At 44.2% G+C, this 11,946-nt stretch overlaps 1 protein-coding gene across 1 annotated transcript; it reads right to left on the bottom strand.

Moving 5' to 3' along the window:
* Window positions 1–467: 467 nt before the first annotated feature.
* Window positions 468–11,463, bottom strand: PSMB2 (proteasome 20S subunit beta 2). Its single transcript, XM_064398334.1, has 6 exons — window positions 11,310–11,463; window positions 8,869–8,991; window positions 8,228–8,298; window positions 3,238–3,400; window positions 1,575–1,624; window positions 468–697 (listed from the first exon to the last, which is right to left on the bottom strand). The coding sequence occupies exons 1-6, from the start codon at window positions 11,398–11,400 to the stop codon at window positions 590–592; spliced, it is 606 nt and encodes a 201-aa protein (XP_064254404.1). The 5' UTR covers window positions 11,401–11,463; the 3' UTR covers window positions 468–589.
* Between the last annotated feature and the right edge of the window lie 483 nt (window positions 11,464–11,946).

Below are 11,946 nucleotides of genomic sequence, written 5' to 3'. Positions count from 1 at the left end.
CCACTGTGCTAGCAGAATGCTCTTTCCCAGTAACAGAACCATTGCCAGGTGAGTTAAAAGTGCATTTTAAAATCTGTTCTACTTGGAAATCTTTGTATCAATCTATCTCAAGTGAAAAAAAATCTCTATCAAAAGCAAATTAGGTCTTTGAAAACCTTATTAATATTTTATACAGCAAAAAGTGGTAACATCTTTGAAAAAATAATGTAGATGCTGCACATTTGGCATGGACCACTTGCCTGGGGTCTGATGAGCTTTAGTGATGAGAGGGATGACAGCACAATGTCATCTAAAAATACAGTTTTCCCACAAATAAGAAATTTGGAGAGCAGTAAAATCTCAGAAGAGGAAAGATAAATAACCTGAATGTGCCCCCATGAACTGTAAATCAGGTTTCACTTTCACTGTGGAACAATTTACTCAAATCCTCTCAGGAAGGATCAGTGGAATAAAAAGATAAAACTGGCTATATAAATGTCAGGCTTTATTCGAGCTCCCACTGCAGTACATTACTCGTGTGCTTCAAATGAATAGAAAAAAAAAAACCAAGAGAGAACAAAACAAGACTACTGAAGAAAGATCTTGGGGGTTAGGACTCCACTTTGGCAAGGGGTATATTGTCCACTTCATGGATGCCCTCCTTGTCAATGAACCGGGCGTTGAAGGAGGTCAGGTTGAGGATGAAGCGTTTCTGAAGCTGTTCAAAGACAAAAAGAAGGAATGAGATTCACTCAAAGCTTCAATAAAAGAGGAGAATATACTTTCAATTTCCATCCTGGTTCTAGTGACCCAAAATATTAGGAACTAGAGGGGGTTTTTTCACTGCTCAGGAGTGAATTAGTGGGAGTTTGTTGTAAGATGGTTCACATTAGACAAACCTTGTGCAGAGATGCAAAATAACCAGGCCTGTTAACAGGGAAGACATTTAAGCATTAAAACTAGTGTGGGCTAAAGTTTTGGACACAAAGTGTACATATCACAAAGATACTTCAAACAGAGCTAAAATTTTGGACACAAAGCATACATATCACAAAGATACTTCAGACAGGACCTCTTCAGAGCACTTCTTGATGTTACATTCAAATCAATCTCTTAAAGACAAGGATAAAGACTATTTTCCTACAATAAAAGCCTTGGTGTCTGAAATATCTGGAGTCTTATGTTGACACTAAAATTGGTCATGAACTTTGAGGTCAAGGCTTTACCTCAGATATCACTTCACAAGCTGGAAAAGAATTAGTATATGCTTCTAAGAGTTCTTAAGTGTAACACAAGTGACAAGCATGCTGCAGTACATTCAGAAGAAACATAAGAGGAAAAAGTCTCGATCAGTATTATGCCAAGCACGCAAAAAGCTCAAGTTTATGTTCTGGAGGACGTGAACCGTGCAAAGGCAATGCAACTGCCTGTAAATCCTTTTCCTCAGTAGCTATTCCACATCTGGCCAGTGCCTTTATTACCCTTCTGGCAAAGGCAGCAAGAAACGCGACAAGAGGAACAGGAAAGGATCAGCGAGTGAATGCAAACAAACATTCCTTTCTCAGGAGCATCAGGCCCTGAGCTCAGCAACTCACCTCCTCTAGACATTTTTTTAAGAGATCCACAGCTTCCTCACGTGTGATACCTGAAAGGGAAAACATCCACAGATTGATTTCATTAGAAGCCATCTCTCTCCACAGAAACTTTTATTAAATTTAAACGACTTTTCAGCTGAGCACCAAAACCTCTCCTTCCCAGCTCACAGAAAACACTTTCCAGATGTCCCGAGGACGCCCTGCACCGCAGTGCTCACGCCCCAACAAGCCATTGAGAATCGATTTGTTACAGGGAATGGGAAGCATGACGGAATTCTGCCTCCCATGGCCAGGCCTGGCTCAGAGGAGCCCAGCACCTCCCTCTCCTGCAGTTTATTGCAGCTCTAAATCAGCTCCAGCTGCCCCGGCCGGCTGCGAGTCCAGGGCAGGAGGTGGAGATGGGTTTAGTGTGATGTTCCTGCTGGGTATCAGCTCAATAAAGGACCAGGCACGTGTGGGATGCTCCTGCTATTCTCACACTTCAGGATAAAATCCAGCACTCCATAGGGGTGACAAGCCATGACAATGAAGTTCATTATTTCCCTCTGTTCCACAAGGAATGGTGAAAATGGAACAATAGACTGTTGAGGGACACGACTAGAAAACAAACAGGGTTGGTGGGTCTAAAACTTCTTTCTAGGCTTAGTTCCAGACCTGCAGCCACTGCTCAGGCAAGTTAAATGAAAATGATCAGTTTATAGCTGCATTTCTTGAAGGAGGTAGATGAAAGGATTTCTAATCTCAGAGCAGAGATAATAACTTAAACTCAGCTTTGCACACAGGAGTCAAATAGTTTGTAGCTAAAGCCAAAGATGTCAGATTAACAATATTCTGTGCTTTGCACATTTCCTTATCTGCACAGTGGGGATGGGGCCATGTATATTCCTTGGCAATGGATTATGTGTCTAAACTAGAAGTTTAGACAGGTACAAACATGTGCAAGAGTTATGATGAGCAGCTGCCAAGTGCACAGAACTGTGAATCAGTCTAAAACCTCTCCATTGCATCCCTGGAAGTGTCCATGGCCAGGCTGGCCAGGGCTTGGAGCACCTGGGACAGTGGAAGGTGTCCCTGCCATGGCAGGAGGTGAAATGAGATGAGCTTTAAGGTTATTTCCAACCCAAACCATTCCACACTCTGTGACTCATCACCACCACTTCAGAGTGCTGGAGATGATCTTGCTAGGAATACCTTTTCATTTGAATGTTTTTAATTTATCATACACAAAGCCAATCCAAGATATGGAGCAATAGGATCTGGGACTGACCTCTGAATACTGATACTCTGGGAAAATGTACATGTCAGAGCCAGCAGACAAGAAAGAAGATAGAGCTGTCAAAGTGTTCTTTATTAAAAGCAGACTACCAGCTGCCAATGGTCCCGGAAAGTCTAATAATATTTTAGAATAACTGAATTGTCCTTTATTCCCAGTCTGTAGGCTGCAAACAGGGGAAAAAAATTAAGGAGTTAACTAGTTTTCTGTTACCATGCTAGCAAAACCAAAGGCAACCTTTCGAGCTCCATTTATCTAACAAAAAGTCAAGTTCTGATCTGTTGCACCACAGCAATGCCACCTGATTCAGCAAATGTCAGTCTCACTGGCTAATAAACTCAAGGCCTAAATTGAAGCAGGAGAATTTTCCTGTCCAGTGGCTCCACTCACCTGGCTTGTAATAGCGGTCAAGGATGCTGAGGGTAAGGAATGCTCCATATCCATGTGCTGCAAAGGGAGCCTTGGCCAGAGCTGCCAGGTAATCCATGTAGTACAGGGCAGGGCCCTCGTGGTCATCATAGCCAGCCAGGAGAAGGTTCACGTGGTAAGGGGTCTGCCAAGAGAAAGGATGTTTTTGTTAGAGCACTCACAGCAGATCTGTGAATCCTGATTTCCCGTGCACCAGGGAGCAGCAGAGCTGATTACCCAATTCCTTATCATAAAATGCTGCACCAGTCTTGTCTGCAGCACATTGTGGGTGTCAAGCTAAAAGTGATCAGGTCTTCTGGTAACATGCACCAGCAAATAAAAACATAGAACTCTTCCACTGTGTTTGGTTTTTTTTTTACAGCTTTCACAACACACTCAAACTTTAAAAAACTTGAATGCAGTCTCCATGCCAGATTCTTTCCCCTCAACATAAAAATTATGGATTTTTACTGCTGACACGTGAGCACAACGTGAACATTTTGCAGTTTCTAAGAACTCTTTGTTCATGTAACCTGCTCTTTGCTCTCTCCCCAGTCCCCCTCCCAGGGAGCACAGCACGTATGAAAGCTCTCACACACTGCAGTCACACACAGTGTCCTGTTCACTGGCAATTTGGTTTTTATTGCATGTACCAAGTTTAATCTTTAATATTTGGCAGTTTACTCCATGTTCTGGGTTTAGTGTTCCACCATCATGAATAAATCAGACATCTCTTCTTCTCCTACATCTCCTTCCAAGATCTGTACTTTGTAAAACCATGAAACACACATGCACTGTATTATTTTTAAATGTAGGATCAGAAAAAAAATTGGGCATTGTATGTATTTTTAAAAGCAGCTTTTATATACTTCCAGTATTTCCATATCTACACAATGTTTCTTATTAAATTAATTGTACTAACAGGATAGCTCCAAACTGCTGGAAAACCTGGATCAACAAAGCAACAAAATAAGAAAAAAAAAGATGATGCAACTACCAGATTAAAAAAGCAAACAAAATTTCACCCTAAAGCCAAAACATTAACTGCATCATAGAAAAAGTGCATTTTGATACTCAATGCAGTAAACTTCCACACACAGAAAAAAAAAATCCCATGCCACTATATTTTTACTTTCAGACAGTATGAAAGAATAAAGCAGGCTACAGTTATATATAAAACATCACTTTAAATTGTGTGATTTAATCTTCAAAGCATCCAAGAATATTTGGAAAGAAGTTACCATGCAGCTGTATTGGTTTAATTAGGCTGTATTTCATCATTTATTTATTCTGAAACATCACACAAGTTGATATTTAAGAGCCATGACACAAGATCACTCAAATTATTGTGTGACTTGGAATTACCAACATTGGCATATGCGAGATACTCAACCATAAATAAATGGTGTTATACAGACTTAAACCCATCTGTAAACTGATTTTCAGTTTTAAGTTCTCCCACTAATGGTCTCTGAGACTTCTTAAACCTCAAATGTGAATAATTATCCCCCATGCCTTATTATTCTAGAAAGGCAGGATTTAAACATCAGCAAATATACATAATCTGTTTACAACTTCCATGATTATAAATGAAATTTGCAGCATAACACCTCGATGTTGGGACTGGAATTTCTTGTACATCCCAAACCTTTTGTCCATTCCAAAGGCAGCCTTTCTTGACTTCTGTAACTTGGTCCATGCCAACAATTCTCAACTCTCTACAAGGCTGGTGTGGTTAAAGGCCCATCAAATGAGTGATGGCTAACACTCCAGGACATTTTTTTTAACCCAAACTTCCCTTCCTACAGAAGCACCATTTCTCATCCCAAGTAGTTTTGCACTTGGTGCTGTTTGATTTAAAATAACGACAGCAATGAGGAGATGTGTGAAATAGTTCAGAATTTACAGCTGAAGAGCACAGCTGTGCCCAAGAGCCCGAGCCCAGCTGGGTGGTGGCACAGCCCTGTGACATCTGGCGGAAGCCAAAGTCACAGCGAGGGGGAAAGGTGGGAGCAAGGAAGCCTCCTGCCAAGTGTGGACATGGGGAGAGGAGCTAAAGCTGCCTTTGGAATCCAGCCAGACCCTGTCACCTATAATTAAACAGCATCACAATCAGAGACTGAACTTCATCACCTTTGGAGGGCAGGGGCCTTTTTTCCTACTTCCCCCCGCCACACACACACAGCCTCAGCAGTGAGGTCAGTGTACCAAACCCTGCACTGGCTTCAGCACATGAACCAGGTGAGGTGCTGGAACAGGTAACAACAGAATGCTGGAATGGTGTGGGTTGAAAGGGACCTTAAAGCTCATCCCATTCCACCCCCTGCCATGGGCAGGGACACCTTCCAGGTTCTTCCTCTTCCAGTGTCCTGGCCTTGGGCACTGCCAGGGATCCAGGGCAGCCACAGCTTCTCTGGGCCCTCTGTGCCAGGGCCTGCCCACCCTCACAGGGAATAATTCCTTCCCAATATCCCATCTAACCCTGCTCTCCTTCAGCTTAAGGCCATTCACCCTTGTCCTGCCACTACACACTACAGCACCACTCACCTCCAGGAAAGCCAAAGCACCTTCCAGGTTTGCCCTGATCACAAATCACAAAGACTCTTTTCAGATCCTGCTCTGGAGCAGAAATCTTGTGTTTTAAAAAGAGAAATGTCATGAAAAACCACATGGTGACTGTGAAGTAGAAGCAAAGACAGCAGTGATGTAATGGCCCTAAGATACAAGCCCAGTGTCATTACACTTGAGACTTTCCACCAGAAGAACAATTTCAAGGCACTGCCTTGTGAGCTGTCCCCAGGATATCAAGAATCTGGACTACAGGAGTCATGGGAATCCTAAATAAAATCAAACAAAATCATCACCATCAGATGGTGATGAACAATGCAGAACAAACTCTGTTTTGACCTTGGCCACAACAAGAGTCTAAATGCCTGAGAAAGTCCTGCTGCAGTTTAACCTTCCCTTTCATACACCTTCTGGCCTCCCTATAACATCTTTACACAGTGAGTGCCAATAAAGCAACAAACTACCTTTTCCCCATCAAACCTTTTACTTCTCAACTATTTTCCCACTCCTAACAGGAGGTGGTGGCATGTTTTACCTTTTAATTTTTATTTTCATGATCCACATGATTACATCAGTAGCCTCCAGAAATCCCTTATGCAGTTTCAAGCACCAGCGTTAATCCTTCTCGTATCCCAAACATTATGATGAAAATGTAACAAAATTCATAGGGAAAAAACCCCAACTCTCATGGCAAGGCTTGTATTGTCAAATTCTAAATGCCACAAACAAACCATGAAGTGCTAAGTTAGAGAAAAAAGCTCCTGCCTGCAATGTGGAGATCAGTGTAGTGTGACAGCAGTGTCAGAGAGCGCCGCGCGCCCTGGGGCGTCGCCATCTGCACCAGAGCAGCGTTTTGTCTCTGGTAAATAAACACATCTGCCTCTGTCAGTGTCCTCCCCACTCTGCTGCCCATCTGGAGAAGGTGAGCTGGAAGACAGGCGTGGGCTCAGCAAGGAGTGGAGCCACAGGGAGGATCAGGCCCCAAGGGACGTGGCAGAGAGGAAGACAAAGGTGCCACGTCAGTGGTGCCTCCTGATGGGCAGGTCTACCAAAAAGCCTGTTAAAGGTACTTTAAACCATATGTAAGAAATAGCTGCCTCTGCTGAAAAGGACAGGACACTCAGACTGATCTGTGCAGGTCAGATGTCCCTGAGATGAGCCATCAGCACCAGGGCCAGGCCCCAACAGCATCACTGCTTCACACCAGCCTCGAGAACTGCACAGGAATGCACAGAACACACACAGACCTTCCAAATCACAGCTCAACACAAGCTCAAGCAAACAGCATCACTGCCAACCATCACCTGCCAGCCATGCAGTTGGATGAAGCCATTTAAACCAGAAGAGCAGTGTGAAATCACAGAATATCCTGAATTGGAAGGGACCCACAAGAAAAAATTTCTACCTGCAGCTGTGATGTGTGTCAGAAAGGAGAACAATCATCTCTGGCTGTTCCTGTGCATCAGTTCTGGAAGAATTTTCACTCCACATGTATATAGTTCACAACAATACAGCTCTGAGGTTAATACTGGCCTTTATTTGCTAGTGTAAAACCTGATTTCAGGCCTGAGCAGTGCACTGCTAGAACAGCAACACAGTTTAACCCACACTCTCTTCCTGACAGAGCTGACCGACTTCATTCTCAACATCCTCTTTCTTCCTGTTTTCTTTCATGTAGCACATTAACATTCTTCTCAATGAAATGCTTCCTAACCTTAGATCATTAAAGGTTTGTTTGCCCCCTCACAGCAGCTTTTCATACTTTGAAAAAAATCACCCTGGGAAACATTGCTAATTGCAGTACAGTAACTTGAAAACACAACCCCAACTTGGATGTGGTATTTACCAAAAGTCTCATGTTGCTGTTTACAAAAGGCACTTGTTTTCCTAAGTACATCAAACAGCTTTGCTCTATGAAATCATTTTCCAAGAAGATTAAACGGATTTGGAGCATTTGCATGAAAACTCACAACCTTATCTCGATGTTCAAGAAGTTTCATTCACTTCACGTCTGCAGCGTGTGACAAAGTGTTTACTGGGCCCAAGGCTGGAATTTTAAGTCTATGCCTGTATCAGTTATTGATAAGTGATGTGATAAGTTCTTAAAATAAGCAAATCAAGCTCTATTTTACTAAGACATTATTTCAGCAACGTGAACTCACAGAATATCAGAATCAGTGATGTTGGAGAAGACCTCCAAGCTCATCGAGTCCAACCTGTCACCCCTCAACCCTTTGTTACCCACAGCAGAGCACTGAATGCCACATCCAGTTCTTCCTTGACCCCACTACATCCCTGAGCAACCAGTTTCAAGTTCATCACTAAAGACACTTTTTCAGACTCCATTATTTGAGGATGGAAATGTTTCCTGGAAGCCTGTGCCAAATCTCTCAGCTTTACTCACCCGACTCCGCAGATAGTCCGCGAGGTTTCGCCGGGTGAAGTTTGCAGCTGCAGTGGGAGACAATTCATAACCTGGAGAAGAAATGGGACTATTTATTTGCTAACAGCCCAAATCATTCATGATTCACCTCCCACCTTCCCATGCCTTTTTTGAAATAACAGAATGCTCTTTAGTGACAAAATGTAGTGCCTTTTGTCTAATTCTGATTTATTCTGAAAGCTACAGGCATAAACAGGGCCCTCAGACTTTGGGTAGTTCATATTTGTATGGACCATAGAAATACATGGCTTCAAAAAATTAAAGTATTAAGGACATGTAGCTTGACTTTTTTGTCCAATATATCAGAAGAACTGGTGACAGTTAGCATGCAATGGACATATTAGGAGAATAGTAAGTCTGTCAGTAAAACATTTGTGTCATTTATATTGCAAAGAAGTTTGCCAGGATTTGGATAAACCATTTAATTTATACTGTACAATCCAGGTTCTAATTCTGCATCCTGCCTGAATTGTCACCTTTGCTGAACACTAAAAATGCAGAAATCTTTGCAGAAGGTTTGAGAACAGCCCTCTCCACCAACATTCACCTGGAAACCACCTTAGCTCTGCTCCCAACCCCAGGGCCTGTCCTGCTTCACTCACCATTTCTCATTTTGTAGAGCTGAACATTTTTCTGGATGTATTCTGCAAACTGCACCGTGTCTCCAGGCTCCCCCACACACAGCAGTAAGATCTTTTCACTCATCTTAAACATTTTGTCATGGTCTAGGCAAAGAAAAATAACATTGAGAGCCATGGTCACCAGGAAGAATAAATTATTTTGCCAATATCATGACACATCAGGACTTTACAGAAGCAAGAAAGAGATGTGGATAACTGCATCATGACCATGAAAAAAAGCCTTTCTGAACACAGACTGACATTTGGTGTCTCACAGCTGGTGACACAGAACACAAGAACTGTTAAAGAGAAACAAAGCCCTTCAGGAGGGAGGCATTCCAGAAATAGAAAGCGTTTCCTACCTTAGAAGCAAGGTAGGAAAGAATAAAGCTTCACACAGAATATTGTGTTCAAAGCATAAGGGTTTGCTTCCTTCAGGAGTAAGGATTTTGCTCAGTGACTATTAAACTTTATTCAAATATTCTGCCACAGAAGCAAGTAATTTATATAAAGCTGAAATATCAACACAGTGAGCAAAAGCAATCTTAGGAAATCAAGAAAAAAAATCCATGTCAAATGATGCCCTTTTACTCATATCCTGTAGTCCCAAAAACCAGAAGCTTATGTGAAGGAAGCTTTTCCAGAAACATTTCTTTTCCTTGTTATTTTTTGAGGAAAAAACCAAACCACCAAAGAGAATGAAAATTAAAGATTATAAATCACAATGAAGCTGACCTATAAGCAGGAAATGAAGGATCAGTAATCCATATTTTTAGACGTAAGTGCAATTTAAAACAGTTTTGAGTTTGTGTTGAGGGGATCCAAGCTGTTGCAACGACAGTGCTGAGGACAATCCTGAGCTCACAGAGCCTCCTGTCACCAGAGCAGGTAGCTGGCACTTGGATAGCCCAGGCAGACACTGAGCAGCTGCTGGAGTGAAGGGAAATCCTTGCACAAACACCAAGCCTCCCCCTCTGAGCTCACTGAGTGGTGCTGAACAATCCCTGCTGCAAGGCAGGCACCAAGTGTCACAATCCTCTAAAATGATGTCAAAAGTCATCTCAGCACTGGAGCTGCTGTCTGGGAAAGCCACTGCCACTGCCCAGCCCTGCAATCCCAGAGTGGTTTGGGTTGGAAAGGAGCTTTCAGCCCATCCCCTTCCATGGGCAGGGACACCTTCCACTGCCCCACAGCCAGCCTGGCCCTGGGCACTGCCAGGGAGCCACAGCTGCTCTGGGCACCTGTGCCAGGGCCTGCCCGCCCTGCCAGGGAACAATTCCTGCCCAAAATCCCATCCATCCCTGCCCTCTGGCACTGGGAAGCCATTCCCTGTGTCCTGTCACTCCAGGCCCTTGTAAATTGTCCCTCTCCATCTTTCCTGCAGGTTCCCTTCAGGTACTGGAAGGGCAATTAGGTCACCTCAAAACTTCTCCAGGCTGAAACTGATTTACAAATAAATAGTCTAAATATAGACCTGAAATTTATGGGTTCCCCCCTCCAGCAAAACCAACTAAATCCTATGTTCAAAGTACATATTTCTTAAAGGTTGTGAAAAAACCCTATTTGGAACCAGTATTAACTTAAAAAACATTATTTAAAGTGATTAAATTTTTATTTTGTATGTACCACAGCCTCTAACACTGCTCCAACTGGCTATCACAGACTTGAAGTGAAACATTTGATGTAAAAGCAGTGCTATAACATTTTTATATAGATTTATTTATATTCATTTCTATGGATCTAGCAATCTTCTGCTCTACAACTTTTTTTAAAAAGAGCTACTAAAGCACAGTCTTTAGAATGCAACAAGCTTCAGCCTAACAGGAAAAAAAAATTGATTTTAGAGAATTTAAATAATTTTTTTAGAGAGACTTGGTGACACCCTAGATGTTTTACCTGACAAAGAAACCAAAGCCATGTTTCAGTCTGGCTCCTGCTCCTTGTGCTGCGAATTTCACTGATACCTTTAGTCCCCATAATGCCTTTTCTCCCATTAATTACGTTTTACCACTGAATTAGGCAAAGTGAGCACCTCCTGCCACACATCGTTATCCCTGTACGGGTTTTAAACACTTTTACATTGCTGTTCAGAGCGAGGATTGGGATCACAGGCCTGAACAGGTAAATTAAGCTCAGAACCCAACACAGAGCGCTCACACCCGGCCACGACCGGGGACTTTACCCGCAGCAAGCGGCGACTTCAGCCCCGCTTTGTCTCCCCGCTCCAGAGGCCGCCTGGCACTTCCTACAGCCCCCACAGCTCGCTGAGGGGCCCTGCAGCGCCCACACACCGAGAATCTGCCCGCCGTGCTCAGCCTCCCCTCAGCCCGAGCCGCGGGCCCGCCGCGCCCCAGCCGCGCACACCACGGCACCCTCCCGGGCCACGGCCCAGCGCGGCGCCCCGGCGCCTCGCGGGGTCTCACCGTGCTTCATCTGGATGATGCTGGTGGCCGCCACGGTGTCCGCGGCCACCAGGACGTAGTCGGGGCCCTGGATGCCGATGAGGTACTCCATGGCCGTGACACAGCGCGCCCGCCGCGCCTGCGCGCCCGCGCGCGCCGATGGCGTCACCGCTCGCGAGAGCCGCGCGCGGCCGCGGAGCCCTGAGGGGAGCGGGGGGGGCGGGAGCGTGAGGGGTCGGGTTCTGTCCTTTTGGAATAAAGGGGTGGTTAAAGGTGGGAAAGGACGGGGTGGCCTCGAATCTGAGGGCTTTGAGTTCCATCCCTTTGGAATATCGGGGTGGTTAAAGGTGGAAAAGAACGGGATGGCCTCGAATCTGAGGGAGTTGAGTTCCATCCTTTTGGAATCACGGGATGGTTCAAGGTGGAAAAGGATGGGGTGACCTCGAATCTAAGGGGGTTGAGTTCCATCACTTTGGAATGATGGGGTGGCCTCTAATCTGAGGGGGTCGAGTTCCATCCCTTTGGAATAAAGAGATGATTAAATGTGGAAAAGGACGGGGTGGCCTCGAATCTGAGGGGGTCGAGTTCCATCCCTTTGGAATCTTGGGATGGTTAAAGGTGGAGAAGGACAAGGTAGCCTCAAATCTGAGGGAGTTGA

This window comes from Passer domesticus, chromosome 24, assembly GCF_036417665.1.
Source record: "Passer domesticus isolate bPasDom1 chromosome 24, bPasDom1.hap1, whole genome shotgun sequence".
In the NCBI taxonomy this organism is placed as follows: Eukaryota; Metazoa; Chordata; class Aves; order Passeriformes; family Passeridae; genus Passer; species Passer domesticus.
Note: the sequence above shows the minus strand (reverse complement) of the source record. Positions and strands in the feature narration are given on the sequence as shown.

What these genes read in the sequence shown, in the direction of transcription:
- PSMB2 (XM_064398334.1), bottom strand. Translation starts at nt 11,400, where the DNA reads ATGGAGTACCTCATCGGCATCCAGGGCCCCGACTACGTCCTGGTGGCC. An exon ending in CATCATCCAGATGAAGCACG is followed by an intron (nt 8,992 to 11,309) that starts GTGAGACCCCGC and finishes TTCTTTGCCTAG; the next exon opens with ACCATGACAAAATGTTTAAG. An exon ending in TAAAAAAATGTCTAGAGGAG is followed by an intron (nt 698 to 1,574) that starts GTGAGTTGCTGA and finishes GTCTTTGAACAG; the next exon opens with CTTCAGAAACGCTTCATCCT.